This window comes from Coregonus clupeaformis, chromosome 35 (assembly GCF_020615455.1).
Source record: "Coregonus clupeaformis isolate EN_2021a chromosome 35, ASM2061545v1, whole genome shotgun sequence".
NCBI lineage: Eukaryota > Metazoa > Chordata > Actinopteri > Salmoniformes > Salmonidae > Coregonus > Coregonus clupeaformis.
Genome location: NC_059226.1, coordinates 32,591,881 through 32,612,844, shown reverse-complemented (window position 1 = coordinate 32,612,844; position 20,964 = coordinate 32,591,881). Strand labels below are relative to the sequence as shown.

General features: G+C 39.0%; 1 protein-coding gene and 1 long non-coding RNA gene across 2 annotated transcripts in view; both read right to left on the bottom strand.

Moving 5' to 3' along the window:
- Window positions 1-194: 194 nt before the first annotated feature.
- Window positions 195-837, bottom strand: LOC123482536. The gene is made up of 3 exons (XR_006657785.1): window positions 805-837; window positions 577-655; window positions 195-416 (listed from the first exon to the last, which is right to left on the bottom strand). It is a non-coding gene; the product is annotated as an uncharacterized LOC123482536 (long non-coding RNA).
- A 588-nt stretch (window positions 838-1,425) lies between these two features.
- Window positions 1,426-20,964, bottom strand: part of LOC123482535 (methyltransferase-like 26 B) — a gene marked incomplete at its 3' end in the record, with an annotated part of 50,434 nt that continues 30,895 nt past the window's right edge. The window contains exon 4 of the mRNA XM_045210682.1: window positions 1,426-1,479. Coding sequence (XP_045066617.1) covers window positions 1,426-1,479 — 54 coding nt within the window. The remainder of the gene's footprint in view (window positions 1,480-20,964) is intronic.

Below are 20,964 nucleotides of genomic sequence, written 5' to 3'. Positions count from 1 at the left end.
TGCCAACTCCTTGTCACTCATTGTTATGTCATGGAGTTGGCAAGTGCACAAACAGATCTGGGACCAGGTTAGTTGCCATGTCATGGAGTTGGCTATACAGCAGAAACAGATCTGGGACCAGGTTAGTTGCCATGTCATGGAGTTGGCTATACAGCAGAAACAGATCTGGGACCAGGTTAGTTGCCATGTCATGGAGTTGGCTATACAGCAGAAACAGATCTGGGACCAGGTTAGTTGCCATTGTCGAGCTGAAAATGAAAGGGCACATGCAAAATAAAATGTATAACATACTTTATTTACAGAAATAGATATTCAAATATGGGTCATTGGGATGTTTGTTCAGATGCAGAAGAAGCCCTGCTTCCATGTCTGGTCTTCAGGAAACTTTGACATTTATTGTACTGCTCCATCTCTATCTGGAAAACAAATGAAGACTTGATCCTAAACATCCTTTTAGAAGGACTGAGCTAGCAGCAGACATACCTTCCATGTTACATATTCTGTCTCCAGTATAGTCCACCCTTAAAGATCCATTAGTTTATATATACACACAAGCAGACTGTTAAAGAGGCTCACCATCCTCTCCATACGCATCCCGTTCCCAAATGCCAGCTGTCTCAGAACGTCCATGTCCGGTAGACCCCACTCTGGGTTCCTGTAGGGGAACGGCACAGAACTTAAAATGGTAAAACAGTGTACTAGTTTGGATTGAAGGATATAACACTCGAGTGAACTAATGGGTATCAGTAACATGAGTAAAAGCGCCACATTGGTAAGCTGTCTCTCTATGATGTAATAACTCACATCTCTCGTAGTTCCTGGTCCAAGTCCTGCATAACTGGGTTGATGGTGTCATTGATGGTAGAGAGTGGGGAGAGAGAGAGAGAAAGGGAGAACTTTAAAATATAATGTCCTCTTTCTTTCTCTCTCTCTCTCTTTCTCCCCTCTCTCTCCTCTCTCCCTCTCTCTCTCTCTTTCTCTCCCTCTCTCTCTCCCCTCTCTCTCTCTCTTTCTCTCTTCCCTCTCTCTTCCCTCTTTCTCTCCCTCTCTCTTTCTCCCCCTCTCCTCTCTCTTTCTCTTTCCCTCTCTCTTTCTCCTCTTTCTCTCCCCCTCTCTCTTCTCTCTCCCTTCTCTTCCCTCTCTCCCTCCTCTTTCTCTCCCCTCTCTCTCTCTCTCTTTCTCTTCCCTCTCTCTCTCTCTCTTCTCTTTCTCTCCCTCTCTCTCTTCCTCTCTCTCTCTTTCTCTTCCCTCTCTCTCCCCCCTCTCTCTCTCTTTCTCTTCCTCTCTCTCTCTTTCTCCCCCTCTCTCTCTTTCTCTCCCTCTCTCTTTCTCTCCCCTCTCTCTCTCTCTTTCTCTCCCCTCTCTCTCTCTTTCGCCCCCCCCACCCCTCCCCCTTCTCTCCCCATCCATGATACCTACCCCATGTGTGATCAAGAGACCATTTTGTCTGAGGATCTGTCCTGATCCTTTGACTAGGCCCTGGAAATCAAAACAGAAACACAGACTGTCACTTCACACAGGCTATGAGTTACTATACTGACACTTCACACAGGCTATAAGTTACTATACTGACACTTCACACAGGCTATAAGTTACTATACTGACACTTCACACAGGCTATAAGTTACTATACTGACACTTCACACAGGCTATGAGTTACTATACTGACACTTCACACAGGCTATGAGTTACTATACTGACACTTCACACAGGCTATAAGTTACTATACTGACACTTCACACAGGCTATGAGTTACTATATTGACACATCTTCACACAGGCTATAAGTTACTATACTGACACTTCACACAGGCTATAAGTTACTATATTGACACATCTTCACACAGGCTATAAGTTACTATACTGACACTTCACACAGGCTATGAGTTACTATATTGACACTTCACACAGGCTATGAGTTACTATACTGACATCTTCACACAGGCTATAAGTTACTATACTGACACTTCACACAGGCTAGTAAGTTACTATACTGACACTTCACACAGGCTATAAGTTACTATACTGACACTTCACACAGGCTAGTAAGTTACTATACTGACACTTCACACAGGCTATAAGTTACTATACTGACACTTCACACAGGCTATAAGTTACTATACTGACACTTCTACACAGGCTATAAGTTACTATACTGACACTTCACACAGGCTATAAGTTACTATACTGACACTTCACACAGGCTATGAGTTACTATACTGACACTTCACACAGGCTATAAGTTACTATACTGACACTTCACACAGGCTATAAGTTACTATACTGACACTTCACACAGGCTATAAGTTACTATACTGACACTTCACACAGGCTATGAGTTACTATACTGACACTTCACACAGGCTATAAGTTACTATACTGACACTTCACACAGGCTATAAGTTACTATACTGACACTTCACACAGGCTATGAGTTACTATACTGACACTTCACACAGGCTATAAGTTACTATACTGACACTTCACACAGGCTATAAGTTACTATACTGACACTTCACACAGGCTATGAGTTACTATACTGACACTTCACACAGGCTATGAGTTACTATATTGACACTTCACACAGGCTATAAGTTACTATACTGACACTTCACACAGGCTATAAGTTACTATACTGACACTTCACACAGGCTATGAGTTACTATATTGACACATCTTCACACAGGCTATAAGTTACTATACTGACACTTCACACAGGCTATGAGTTACTATACTGACACTTCACACAGGCTATGAGTTACTATACTGACACTTCACACAGGCTATAAGTTACTATACTGACACTTCACACAGGCTATAAGTTACTATATTGACACTTCACACAGGCTATAAGTTACTATACTGACACTTCACACAGGCTATAAGTTACTATACTGACACTTCACACAGGCTATAAGTTACTATACTGACACTTCACACAGGCTATAAGTTACTATACTGACACTTCACACAGGCTATAAGTTACTATACTGACACTTCACACAGGCTATAAGTTACTATACTGACACTTCACACAGGCTATAAGTTACTATACTGACACTTCACACAGGCTATGAGTTACTATACTGACACTTCACACAGGCTATAAGTTACTATACTGACACTTCACACAGGCTATAAGTTACTATACTGACACTTCACACAGGCTATGAGTTACTATACTGACACTTCACACAGGCTATGAGTTACTATACTGACACTTCACACAGGCTATAAGTTACTATACTGACACTTCACACAGGCTATAAGTTACTATACTGACACTTCACACAGGCTATAAGTTACTATACTGACACTTCACACAGGCTATAAGTTACTATACTGACACTTCACACAGGCTATATGAGTTACTATACTGACACTTCACACAGGCTATGAGTTACTATACTGACACTTCACACAGGCTATAAGTTACTATACTGACACTTCACACAGGCTATGAGTTACTATACTGACACTTCACACAGGCTATAAGTTACTATACTGACACTTCACACAGGCTATAAGTTACTATACTGACACTTCACACAGGCTATAAGTTACTATACTGACACTTCACACAGGCTATGAGTTACTATACTGACACTTCACACAGGCTATAAGTTACTATACTGACACTTCACACAGGCTATAAGTTACTATACTGACACTTCACACAGGCTATGAGTTACTATACTGACACTTCACACAGGCTATGAGTTACTATACTGACAACTTCACACAGGCTATGAGTTACTATACTGACACTTCACACAGGCTATGAGTTACTATACTGACACTTCACACAGGCTATGAGTTACTATACTGACACTTCACACAGGCTATAAGTTACTATACTGACACTTCACACAGGCTATAAGTTACTATACTGACACTTCACACAGGCTATAAGTTACTATACTGACACTTCACACAGGCTATAAGTTACTATACTGACACTTCACACAGGCTATAAGTTACTATACTGACACTTCACACAGGCTATAAGTTACTATACTGACACTTCACACAGGCTATAAGTTACTATACTGACACTTCACACAGGCTATAAGTTACTATACTGACACTTCACACAGGCTATAAGTTACTATACTGACACTTCACACAGGCTATAAGTTACTATACTGACACTTCACACAGGCTATGAGTTACTATACTGACACTTCACACAGGCTATGAGTTACTATACTGACACTTCACACAGGCTATAAGTTACTATACTGACACTTCACACAGGCTATAAGTTACTATACTGACACTTCACACAGGCTATGAGTTACTATACTGACACTTCACACAGGCTATGAGTTACTATACTGACACTTCACACAGGCTATAAGTTACTATACTGACACTTCACACAGGCTATGAGTTACTATACTGACATCTTCACACAGGCTATAAGTTACTATACTGACACTTCACACAGGCTATGAGTTACTATACTGACACTTCACACAGGCTATGAGTTACTATACTGACACTTCACACAGGCTATAAGTTACTATACTGACACTTCACACAGGCTATAAGTTACTATACTGACACTTCACACAGGCTATAAGTTACTATACTGACACTTCACACAGGCTATGAGTTACTATACTGACACTTCACACAGGCTATGAGTTACTATACTGACACTTCACACAGGCTATAAGTTACTATACTGACACTTCACACAGGCTATAAGTTACTATACTGACACTTCACACAGGCTATAAGTTACTATACTGACACTTCACACAGGCTATAAGTTACTATACTGACACTTCACACAGGCTATAAGTTACTATACTGACACTTCACACAGGCTATAAGTTACTATACTGACACTTCACACAGGCTATAAGTTACTATACTGACACTTCACACAGGCTATAAGTTACTATACTGACACTTCACACAGGCTATAAGTTACTATACTGACACTTCACACAGGCTATGAGTTACTATACTGACACTTCACACAGGCTATAAGTTACTATACTGACACTTCACACAGGCTATGAGTTACTATACTGACACTTCACACAGGCTATGAGTTACTATACTGACACTTCACACAGGCTATGAGTTACTATACTGACACTTCACACAGGCTATAAGTTACTATACTGACACTTCACACAGGCTATAAGTTACTATACTGACACTTCACACAGGCTATGAGTTACTATACTGACACTTCACACAGGCTATGAGTTACTATACTGACACTTCACACAGGCTATGAGTTACTATACTGACACTTCACACAGGCTATAAGTTACTATACTGACACTTCACACAGGCTATAAGTTACTATATTGACACTTCACACAGGCTATAAGTTACTATACTGACACTTCACACAGGCTATAAGTTACTATACTGACACTTCACACAGGCTATGAGTTACTATACTGACACTTCACACAGGCTATAAGTTACTATACTGACACTTCACACAGGCTATAAGTTACTATACTGACACTTCACACAGGCTATAAGTTACTATACTGACACTTCACACAGGCTATAAGTTACTATACTGACACTTCACACAGGCTATGAGTTACTATACTGACACTTCACACAGGCTATGAGTTACTATACTGACACTTCACACAGGCTATGAGTTACTATACTGACACTTCACACAGGCTATGAGTTACTATACTGACACTTCACACAGGCTATGAGTTACTATACTGACACTTCACACAGGCTATAAGTTACTATACTGACACTTCACACAGGCTATAAGTTACTATACTGACACTTCACACAGGCTATAAGTTACTATACTGACACTTCACACAGGCTATGAGTTACTATACTGACACTTCACACAGGCTATGAGTTACTATACTGACACTTCACACAGGCTATGAGTTACTATACTGACACTTCACACAGGCTATGAGTTACTATACTGACACTTCACACAGGCTATAAGTTACTATACTGACACTTCACACAGGCTATAAGTTACTATACTGACACTTCACACAGGCTATGAGTTACTATACTGACACTTCACACAGGCTATGAGTTACTATACTGACACTTCACACAGGCTATGAGTTACTATACTGACACTTCACACAGGCTATGAGTTACTATACTGACACTTCACACAGGCTATAAGTTACTATACTGACACTTCACACAGGCTATAAGTTACTATACTGACACTTCACACAGGCTATGAGTTACTATACTGACACTTCACACAGGCTATAAGTTACTATACTGACACTTCACACAGGCTATGAGTTACTATACTGACACTTCACACAGGCTATAAGTTACTATACTGACACTTCACACAGGCTATGAGTTACTATACTGACACTTCACACAGGCTATGAGTTACTATACTGACACTTCACACAGGCTATAAGTTACTATACTGACACTTCACACAGGCTATAAGTTACTATACTGACACTTCACACAGGCTATGAGTTACTATACTGACACTTCACACAGGCTATAAGTTACTATACTGACACTTCACACAGGCTATAAGTTACTATACTGACACTTCACACAGGCTATAAGTTACTATACTGACACTTCACACAGGCTATAAGTTACTATACTGACACTTCACACAGGCTATAAGTTACTATACTGACACTTCACACAGGCTATGAGTTACTATACTGACACTTCACACAGGCTATGAGTTACTATACTGACACTTCACACAGGCTATAAGTTACTATACTGACACTTCACACAGGCTATAAGTTACTATACTGACACTTCACACAGGCTATAAGTTACTATACTGACACTTCACACAGGCTATAAGTTACTATACTGACACTTCACACAGGCTATAAGTTACTATACTGACACTTCACACAGGCTATGAGTTACTATATTGACACTTCACACAGGCTATAAGTTACTATACTGACACTTCACACAGGCTATAAGTTACTATACTGACACTTCACACAGGCTATAAGTTACTATACTGACACTTCACACAGGCTATAAGTTACTATACTGACACTTCACACAGGCTATAAGTTACTATACTGACACTTCACACAGGCTATAAGTTACTATACTGACACTTCACACAGGCTATAAGTTACTATACTGACACTTCACACAGGCTATGAGTTACTATACTGACACTTCACACAGGCTATGAGTTACTATACTGACACTTCACACAGGCTATAAGTTACTATACTGACACTTCACACAGGCTATGAGTTACTATACTGACACTTCACACAGGCTATGAGTTACTATACTGACATCTTCACACAGGCTATAAGTTACTATACTGACACTTCACACAGGCTATGAGTTACTATACTGACACTTCACACAGGCTATGAGTTACTATACTGACACTTCACACAGGCTATAAGTTACTATACTGACACTTCACACAGGCTATAAGTTACTATACTGACACTTCACACAGGCTATGAGTTACTATACTGACACTTCACACAGGCTATGAGTTACTATACTGACACTTCACACAGGCTATGAGTTACTATACTGACACTTCACACAGGCTATGAGTTACTATACTGACACTTCACACAGGCTATAAGTTACTATACTGACACTTCACACAGGCTATAAGTTACTATACTGACACTTCACACAGGCTATACGTTACTATACTGACACTTCACACAGGCTATGAGTTACTATACTGACACTTCACACAGGCTATGAGTTACTATACTGACACTTCACACAGGCTATAAGTTACTATACTGACACTTCACACAGGCTATAAGTTACTATACTGACACTTCACACAGGCTATGAGTTACTATACTGACACTTCACACAGGCTATAAGTTACTATACTGACACTTCACACAGGCTATGAGTTACTATACTGACACTTCACACAGGCTATGAGTTACTATACTGACACTTCACACAGGCTATAAGTTACTATACTGACACTTCACACAGGCTATAAGTTACTATACTGACACTTCACACAGGCTATAAGTTACTATACTGACACTTCACACAGGCTATGAGTTACTATACTGACACTTCACACAGGCTATGAGTTACTATACTGACACTTCACACAGGCTATAAGTTACTATACTGACACTTCACACAGGCTATAAGTTACTATACTGACACTTCACACAGGCTATAAGTTACTTAGACACTTCACACAGGCTATAAGTTACTATACTGACACTTCACACAGGCTATAAGTTACTATACTGACACTTCACACAGGCTATAAGTTACTATACTGACACTTCACACAGGCTATAAGTTACTATACTGACACTTCACACAGGCTATAAGTTACTATACTGACACTTCACACAGGCTATAAGTTACTATACTGACACTTCACACAGGCTATGAGTTACTATACTGACACTTCACACAGGCTATAAGTTACTATACTGACACTTCACACAGGCTATAAGTTACTATACTGACACTTCACACAGGCTATAAGTTACTATACTGACACTTCACACAGGCTATGAGTTACTATACTGACACTTCACACAGGCTATAAGTTACTATACTGACACTTCACACAGGCTATAAGTTACTATACTGACACTTCACACAGGCTATGAGTTACTATACTGACACTTCACACAGGCTATAAGTTACTATACTGACACTTCACACAGGCTATGAGTTACTATACTGACACTTCACACAGGCTATAAGTTACTATACTGACACTTCACACAGGCTATGAGTTACTATACTGACACTTCACACAGGCTATAAGTTACTATACTGACACTTCACACAGGCTATAAGTTACTATACTGACACTTCACACAGGCTATAAGTTACTATACTGACACTTCACACAGGCTATAAGTTACTATACTGACACTTCACACAGGCTATAAGTTACTATACTGACACTTCACACAGGCTATGAGTTACTATACTGACACTTCACACAGGCTATGAGTTACTATACTGACACTTCACACAGGCTATGAGTTACTATACTGACACTTCACACAGGCTATGAGTTACTATACTGACACTTCACACAGGCTATAAGTTACTATACTGACACTTCACACAGGCTATAAGTTACTATACTGACACTTCACACAGGCTATGAGTTACTATACTGACACTTCACACAGGCTATGAGTTACTATACTGACACTTCACACAGGCTATAAGTTACTATACTGACACTTCACACAGGCTATAAGTTACTATACTGACACTTCACACAGGCTATAAGTTACTATACTGACACTTCACACAGGCTATAAGTTACTATACTGACACTTCACACAGGCTATGAGTTACTATACTGACACTTCACACAGGCTATAAGTTACTATACTGACACTTCACACAGGCTATAAGTTACTATACTGACACTTCACACAGGCTATAAGTTACTATACTGACACTTCACACAGGCTATAAGTTACTATACTGACACTTCACACAGGCTATAAGTTACTATACTGACACTTCACACAGGCTATAAGTTACTATACTGACACTTCACACAGGCTATGAGTTACTATACTGACACTTCACACAGGCTATAAGTTACTATACTGACACTTCACACAGGCTATAAGTTACTATACTGACACTTCACACAGGCTATAAGTTACTATACTGACACTTCACACAGGCTATAAGTTACTATACTGACACTTCACACAGGCTATAAGTTACTATACTGACACTTCACACAGGCTATAAGTTACTATACTGACACTTCACACAGGCTATAAGTTACTATACTGACACTTCACACAGGCTATGAGTTACTATACTGACACTTCACACAGGCTATGAGTTACTATACTGACACTTCACACAGGCTATAAGTTACTATACTGACACTTCACACAGGCTATGAGTTACTATACTGACACTTCACACAGGCTATAAGTTACTATACTGACACTTCACACAGGCTATAAGTTACTATACTGACACTTCACACAGGCTATAAGTTACTATACTGACACTTCACACAGGCTATAAGTTACTATACTGACACTTCACACAGGCTATAAGTTACTATACTGACACTTCACACAGGCTATAAGTTACTATACTGACACTTCACACAGGCTATGAGTTACTATACTGACACTTCACACAGGCTATAAGTTACTATACTGACACTTCACACAGGCTATAAGTTACTATACTGACACTTCACACAGGCTATAAGTTACTATACTGACACTTCACACAGGCTATGAGTTACTATACTGACACTTCACACAGGCTATGAGTTACTATACTGACACTTCACACAGGCTATAAGTTACTATACTGACACTTCACACAGGCTATGAGTTACTATACTGACACTTCACACAGGCTATAAGTTACTATACTGACACTTCACACAGGCTATAAGTTACTATACTGACACTTCACACAGGCTATAAGTTACTATACTGACACTTCACACAGGCTATGAGTTACTATACTGACACTTCACACAGGCTATAAGTTACTATACTGACACTTCACACAGGCTATAAGTTACTATACTGACACTTCACACAGGCTATAAGTTACTATACTGACACTTCACACAGGCTATGAGTTACTATACTGACACTTCACACAGGCTATAAGTTACTATACTGACACTTCACACAGGCTATGAGTTACTATACTGACACTTCACACAGGCTATAAGTTACTATACTGACACTTCACACAGGCTATGAGTTACTATACTGACACTTCACACAGGCTATGAGTTACTATACTGACACTTCACACAGGCTATAAGTTACTATACTGACACTTCACACAGGCTATGAGTTACTATACTGACACTTCACACAGGCTATAAGTTACTATACTGACACTTCACACAGGCTATGAGTTACTATACTGACACTTCACACAGGCTATGAGTTACTATACTGACACTTCACACAGGCTATAAGTTACTATACTGACACTTCACACAGGCTATGAGTTACTATACTGACACTTCACACAGGCTATAAGTTACTATACTGACACTTCACACAGGCTATAAGTTACTATACTGACACTTCACACAGGCTATAAGTTACTATACTGACACTTCACACAGGCTATAAGTTACTATACTGACACTTCACACAGGCTATAAGTTACTATACTGACACTTCACACAGGCTATGAGTTACTATACTGACACTTCACACAGGCTATGAGTTACTATACTGACACTTCACACAGGCTATAAGTTACTATACTGACACTTCACACAGGCTATAAGTTACTATACTGACACTTCACACAGGCTATAAGTTACTATACTGACACTTCACACAGGCTATGAGTTACTATACTGACACTTCACACAGGCTATACGTTACTATACTGACACTTCACACAGGCTATGAGTTACTATACTGACACTTCACACAGGCTATGAGTTACTATACTGACACTTCACACAGGCTATAAGTTACTATACTGACACTTCACACAGGCTATGAGTTACTATACTGACACTTCACACAGGCTATAAGTTACTATACTGACACTTCACACAGGCTATGAGTTACTATACTGACACTTCACACAGGCTATAAGTTACTATACTGACACTTCACACAGGCTATAAGTTACTATACTGACACTTCACACAGGCTATGAGTTACTATACTGACACTTCACACAGGCTATAAGTTACTATACTGACACTTCACACAGGCTATAAGTTACTATACTGACACTTCACACAGGCTATAAGTTACTATACTGACACTTCACACAGGCTATGAGTTACTATACTGACACTTCACACAGGCTATGAGTTACTATACTGACACTTCACACAGGCTATAAGTTACTATACTGACACTTCACACAGGCTATGAGTTACTATACTGACACTTCACACAGGCTAGTTACTATACTGACACTTCACACAGGCTATAAGTTACTATACTGACACTTCACACAGGCTATAAGTTACTATACTGACACTTCACACAGGCTATGAGTTACTATACTGACACTTCACACAGGCTATAAGTTACTATACTGACACTTCACACAGGCTATAAGTTACTATACTGACACTTCACACAGGCTATAAGTTACTATACTGACACTTCACACAGGCTATAAGTTACTATACTGACACTTCACACAGGCTATAAGTTACTATACTGACACTTCACACAGGCTATAAGTTACTATACTGACACTTCACACAGGCTATGAGTTACTATACTGACACTTCACACAGGCTATAAGTTACTATACTGACACTTCACACAGGCTATAAGTTACTATACTGACACTTCACACAGGCTATGAGTTACTATACTGACACTTCACACAGGCTATAAGTTATATACTGACACTTCACACAGGCTATAAGTTACTATACTGACACTTCACACAGGCTATGAGTTACTATACTGACACTTCACACAGGCTATAAGTTACTATACTGACACTTCACACAGGCTATAAGTTACTATACTGACACTTCACACAGGCTATAAGTTACTATACTGACACTTCACACAGGCTATGAGTTACTATACTGACACTTCACACAGGCTATGAGTTACTATACTGACACTTCACACAGGCTATAAGTTACTATACTGACACTTCACACAGGCTATAAGTTACTATACTGACACTTCACACAGGCTATAAGTTACTATACTGACACTTCACACAGGCTATAAGTTACTATACTGACACTTCACACAGGCTATGAGTTACTATACTGACACTTCACACAGGCTATGAGTTACTATACTGACACTTCACACAGGCTATGAGTTACTATACTGACACTTCACACAGGCTATAAGTTACTATACTGACACTTCACACAGGCTATAAGTTACTATACTGACACTTCACACAGGCTATGAGTTACTATACTGACACTTCACACAGGCTATAAGTTACTATACTGACACTTCACACAGGCTATAAGTTACTATACTGACACTTCACACAGGCTATAAGTTACTATACTGACACTTCACACAGGCTATAAGTTACTATACTGACACTTCACACAGGCTATAAGTTACTATATTGACACTTCACACAGGCTATGAGTTACTATACTGACACTTCACACAGGCTATAAGTTACTATACTGACACTTCACACAGGCTATAAGTTACTATAGTGACACTTCACACAGGCTATGAGTTACTATACTGACACTTCACACAGGCTATAAGTTACTATACTGACACTTCACACAGGCTATACGTTACTATACTGACACTTCACACAGGCTATACGTTACTATACTGACACTTCACACAGGCTATGAGTTACTATACTGACACTTCACACAGGCTATGAGTTACTATACTGACACTTCACACAGGCTATAAGTTACTATACTGACACTTCACACAGGCTATAAGTTACTATACTGACACTTCACACAGGCTATGAGTTACTATATTGACACATCTTCACACAGGCTATAAGTTACTATACTGACACTTCACACAGGCTATGAGTTACTATACTGACACTTCACACAGGCTATGAGTTACTATACTGACACTTCACACAGGCTATAAGTTACTATACTGACACTTCACACAGGCTATAAGTTACTATACTGACACTTCACACAGGCTATAAGTTACTATACTGACACTTCACACAGGCTATGAGTTACTATACTGACACTTCACACAGGCTATAAGTTACTATACTGACACTTCACACAGGCTATAAGTTACTATACTGACACTTCACACAGGCTATGAGTTACTATACTGACACTTCACACAGGCTATAAGTTACTATACTGACACTTCACACAGGCTATAAGTTACTATACTGACACTTCACACAGGCTATAAGTTACTATACTGACACTTCACACAGGCTATAAGTTACTATACTGACACTTCACACAGGCTATAAGTTACTATACTGACACTTCACACAGGCTATGAGTTACTATACTGACACTTCACACAGGCTATAAGTTACTATACTGACACTTCACACAGGCTATAAGTTACTATACTGACACTTCACACAGGCTATAAGTTACTATACTGACACTTCACACAGGCTATAAGTTACTATACTGACACTTCACACAGGCTATAAGTTACTATACTGACACTTCACACAGGCTATAAGTTACTATACTGACACTTCACACAGGCTATAAGTTACTATACTGACACTTCACACAGGCTATAAGTTACTATACTGACACTTCACACAGGCTATAAGTTACTATACTGACACTTCACACAGGCTATAAGTTACTATACTGACACTTCACACAGGCTATAAGTTACTATACTGACACTTCACACAGGCTATAAGTTACTATACTGACACTTCACACAGGCTATAAGTTACTATACTGACACTTCACACAGGCTATGAGTTACTATACTGACACTTCACACAGGCTATAAGTTACTATACTGACACTTCACACAGGCTATAAGTTACTATACTGACACTTCACACAGGCTATAAGTTACTATACTGACACTTCACACAGGCTATGAGTTACTATACTGACACTTCACACAGGCTATGAGTTACTATACTGACACTTCACACAGGCTATAAGTTACTATACTGACACTTCACACAGGCTATAAGTTACTATACTGACACTTCACACAGGCTATGAGTTACTATACTGACACTTCACACAGGCTATAAGTTACTATACTGACACTTCACACAGGCTATAAGTTACTATACTGACACTTCACACAGGCTATGAGTTACTATACTGACACTTCACACAGGCTATGAGTTACTATACTGACACTTCACACAGGCTATAAGTTACTATACTGACACTTCACACAGGCTATAAGTTACTATACTGACACTTCACACAGGCTATAAGTTACTATATTGACACTTCACACAGGCTATAAGTTACTATACTGACACTTCACACAGGCTATGAGTTACTATACTGACACTTCACACAGGCTATAAGTTACTATACTGACACTTCACACAGGCTATAAGTTACTATACTGACACTTCACACAGGCTATAAGTTACTATACTGACACTTCACACAGGCTATAAGTTACTATACTGACACTTCACACAGGCTATGAGTTACTATACTGACACTTCACACAGGCTATGAGTTACTATACTGACACTTCACACAGGCTATAAGTTACTATACTGACACTTCACACAGGCTATAAGTTACTATACTGACACTTCACACAGGCTATAAGTTACTATACTGACACTTCACACAGGCTATAAGTTACTATACTGACACTTCACACAGGCTATAAGTTACTATACTGACACTTCACACAGGCTATAAGTTACTATACTGACACTTCACACAGGCTATAAGTTACTATACTGACACTTCACACAGGCTATGAGTTACTATACTGACACTTCACACAGGCTATAAGTTACTATACTGACACTTCACACAGGCTATAAGTTACTATACTGACACTTCACACAGGCTATAAGTTACTATACTGACACTTCACACAGGCTATAAGTTACTATACTGACACTTCACACAGGCTATAAGTTACTATACTGACACTTCACACAGGCTATAAGTTACTATACTGACACTTCACACAGGCTATGAGTTACTATACTGACACTTCACACAGGCTATAAGTTACTATACTGACACTTCACACAGGCTATAAGTTACTATACTGACACTTCACACAGGCTATGAGTTACTATATTGACACTTCACACAGGCTATAAGTTACTATACTGACACTTCACACAGGCTATAAGTTACTATACTGACACTTCACACAGGCTATGAGTTACTATACTGACACTTCACACAGGCTATAAGTTACTATACTGACACTTCACACAGGCTATAAGTTACTATACTGACACTTCACACAGGCTATAAGTTACTATACTGACACTTCACACAGGCTATAAGTTACTATACTGACACTTCACACAGGCTATAAGTTACTATACTGACACTTCACACAGGCTATAAGTTACTATACTGACACTTCACACAGGCTATAAGTTACTATACTGACACTTCACACAGGCTATAAGTTACTATACTGACACTTCACACAGGCTATAAGTTACTATACTGACACTTCACACAGGCTATAAGTTACTATACTGACACTTCACACAGGCTATGAGTTACTATACTGACACTTCACACAGGCTATAAGTTACTATACTGACACTTCACACAGGCTATAAGTTACTATACTGACACTTCACACAGGCTATGAGTTACTATACTGACACTTCACACAGGCTATAAGTTACTATACTGACACTTCACACAGGCTATAAGTTACTATACTGACACTTCACACAGGCTATAAGTTACTATACTGACACTTCACACAGGCTATAAGTTACTATACTGACACTTCACACAGGCTATAAGTTACTATACTGACACTTCACACAGGCTATAAGTTACTATACTGACACTTCACACAGGCTATAAGTTACTATACTGACACTTCACACAGGCTATAAGTTACTATACTGACACTTCACACAGGCTATAAGTTACTATACTGACACTTCACACAGGCTATGAGTTACTATACTGACACTTCACACAGGCTATAAGTTACTATACTGACACTTCACACAGGCTATAAGTTACTATACTGACACTTCACACAGGCTATAAGTTACTATACTGACACTTCACACAGGCTATAAGTTACTATACTGACACTTCACACAGGCTATGAGTTACTATACTGACACTTCACACAGGCTATAAGTTACTATACTGACACTTCACACAGGCTATGAGTTACTATACTGACACTTCACACAGGCTATAAGTTACTATACTGACACTTCACACAGGCTATGAGTTACTATACTGACACTTCACACAGGCTATAAGTTACTATACTGACACTTCACACAGGCTATAAGTTACTATACTGACACTTCACACAGGCTATAAGTTACTATACTGACACTTCACACAGGCTATAAGTTACTATACTGACACTTCACACAGGCTATAAGTTACTATACTGACACTTCACACAGGCTATAAGTTACTATACTGACACTTCACACAGGCTATAAGTTACTATACTGACACTTCACACAGGCTATGAGTTACTATACTGACACTTCACACAGGCTATAAGTTACTATACTGACACTTCACACAGGCTATAAGTTACTATACTGACACTTCACACAGGCTATAAGTTACTATACTGACACTTCACACAGGCTATGAGTTACTATACTGACACTTCACACAGGCTATAAGTTACTATACTGACACTTCACACAGGCTATAAGTTACTATACTGACACTTCACACAGGCTATAAGTTACTATACTGACACTTCACACAGGCTATGAGTTACTATACTGACACTTCACACAGGCTATAAGTTACTATACTGACACTTCACACAGGCTATGAGTTACTATACTGACACTTCACACAGGCTATAAGTTACTATACTGACACTTCACACAGGCTATAAGTTACTATACTGACACTTCACACAGGCTATAAGTTACTATACTGACACTTCACACAGGCTATAAGTTACTATACTGACACTTCACACAGGCTATAAGTTACTATACTGACACTTCACACAGGCTATAAGTTACTATACTGACACTTCACACAGGCTATGAGTTACTATACTGACACTTCACACAGGCTATGAGTTACTATACTGACACTTCACACAGGCTATAAGTTACTATACTGACACTTCACACAGGCTATGAGTTACTATACTGACACTTCACACAGGCTATAAGTTACTATACTGACACTTCACACAGGCTATAAGTTACTATACTGACACTTCACACAGGCTATGAGTTACTATACTGACACTTCACACAGGCTATGAGTTACTATACTGACACTTCACACAGGCTATAAGTTACTATACTGACACTTCACACAGGCTATAAGTTACTATACTGACACTTCACACAGGCTATAAGTTACTATACTGACACTTCACACAGGCTATAAGTTACTATACTGACACTTCACACAGGCTATAAGTTACTATACTGACACTTCACACAGGCTATAAGTTACTATACTGACACTTCACACAGGCTATAAGTTACTATACTGACACTTCACACAGGCTATAAGTTACTATACTGACACTTCACACAGGCTATAAGTTACTATACTGACACTTCACACAGGCTATAAGTTACTATACTGACACTTCACACAGGCTATGAGTTACTATACTGACACTTCACACAGGCTATAAGTTACTATACTGACACTTCACACAGGCTATAAGTTACTATACTGACACTTCACACAGGCTATAAGTTACTATACTGACACTTCACACAGGCTATAAGTTACTATACTGACACTTCACACAGGCTATAAGTTACTATACTGACACTTCACACAGGCTATAAGTTACTATACTGACACTTCACACAGGCTATGAGTTACTATACTGACACTTCACACAGGCTATAAGTTACTATACTGACACTTCACACAGGCTATAAGTTACTATACTGACACTTCACACAGGCTATAAGTTACTATACTGACACTTCACACAGGCTATAAGTTACTATACTGACACTTCACACAGGCTATAAGTTACTATACTGACACTTCACACAGGCTATAAGTTACTATACTGACACTTCACACAGGCTATAAGTTACTATACTGACACTTCACACAGGCTATAAGTTACTATACTGACACTTCACACAGGCTATAAGTTACTATACTGACACTTCACACAGGCTATAAGTTACTATACTGACACTTCACACAGGCTATAAGTTACTATACTGACACTTCACACAGGCTATAAGTTACTATACTGACACTTCACACAGGCTATAAGTTACTATACTGACACTTCACACAGGCTATAAGTTACTATACTGACACTTCACACAGGCTATAAGTTACTATACTGACACTTCACACAGGCTATAAGTTACTATACTGACACTTCACACAGGCTATAAGTTACTATACTGACACTTCACACAGGCTATAAGTTACTATACTGACACTTCACACAGGCTATAAGTTACTATACTGACACTTCACACAGGCTATAAGTTACTATACTGACACTTCACACAGGCTATAAGTTACTATACTGACACTTCACACAGGCTATAAGTTACTATACTGACACTTCACACAGGCTATAAGTTACTATACTGACACTTCACACAGGCTATAAGTTACTATACTGACACTTCACACAGGCTATAAGTTACTATACTGACACTTCACACAGGCTATGAGTTACTATACTGACACTTCACACAGGCTATAAGTTACTATACTGACACTTCACACAGGCTATAAGTTACTATACTGACACTTCACACAGGCTATGAGTTACTATACTGACACTTCACACAGGCTATAAGTTACTATACTGACACTTCACACAGGCTATGAGTTACTATACTGACACTTCACACAGGCTATGAGTTACTATACTGACACTTCACACAGGCTATAAGTTACTATACTGACACTTCACACAGGCTATAAGTTACTATACTGACACTTCACACAGGCTATAAGTTACTATACTGACACTTCACACAGGCTATAAGTTACTATACTGACACTTCACACAGGCTATAAGTTACTATACTGACACTTCACACAGGCTATGAGTTACTATACTGACACTTCACACAGGCTATGAGTTACTATACTGACACTTCACACAGGCTATAAGTTACTATACTGACACTTCACACAGGCTATAAGTTACTATACTGACACTTCACACAGGCTATAAGTTACTATACTGACACTTCACACAGGCTATAAGTTACTATACTGACACTTCACACAGGCTATAAGTTACTATACTGACACTTCACACAGGCTATGAGTTACTATACTGACACTTCACACAGGCTATAAGTTACTATACTGACACTTCACACAGGCTATAAGTTACTATACTGACACTTCACACAGGCTATGAGTTACTATACTGACACTTCACACAGGCTATAAGTTACTATACTGACACTTCACACAGGCTATAAGTTACTATACTGACACTTCACACAGGCTATGAGTTACTATACTGACACTTCACACAGGCTATAAGTTACTATACTGACACTTCACACAGGCTATAAGTTACTATACTGACACTTCACACAGGCTATAAGTTACTATACTGACACTTCACACAGGCTATAAGTTACTATACTGACACTTCACACAGGCAAGTTACTATACTGACACTTCACACAGGCTATAAGTTACTATACTGACACTTCACACAGGCTATAAGTTACTATACTGACACTTCACACAGGCTATAAGTTACTATACTGACACTTCACACAGGCTATAAGTTACTATACTGACACTTCACACAGGCTATAGTACTATTGACCTTACACTAAGTTACTATACTGACACTTCACACAGGCTATAAGTTACTATACTGACACTTCACACAGGCTATAAGTTACTATACTGACACTTCACACAGGCTATAAGTTACTATACTGACACTTCACACAGGCTATAAGTTACTATACTGACACTTCACACAGGCTATAAGTTACTATACTGACACTTCACACAGGCTATAAGTTACTATACTGACACTTCACACAGGCTATAAGTTACTATACTGACACTTCACACAGGCTATGAGTTACTATACTGACACTTCACACAGGCTATAAGTTACTATACTGACACTTCACACAGGCTATAAGTTACTATACTGACACTTCACACAGGCTATAAGTTACTATACTGACACTTCACACAGGCTATAAGTTACTATACTGACACTTCACACAGGCTATAAGTTACTATACTGACACTTCACACAGGCTATAAGTTACTATACTGACACTTCACACAGGCTATAAGTTACTATACTGACACTTCACACAGGCTATGAGTTACTATACTGAC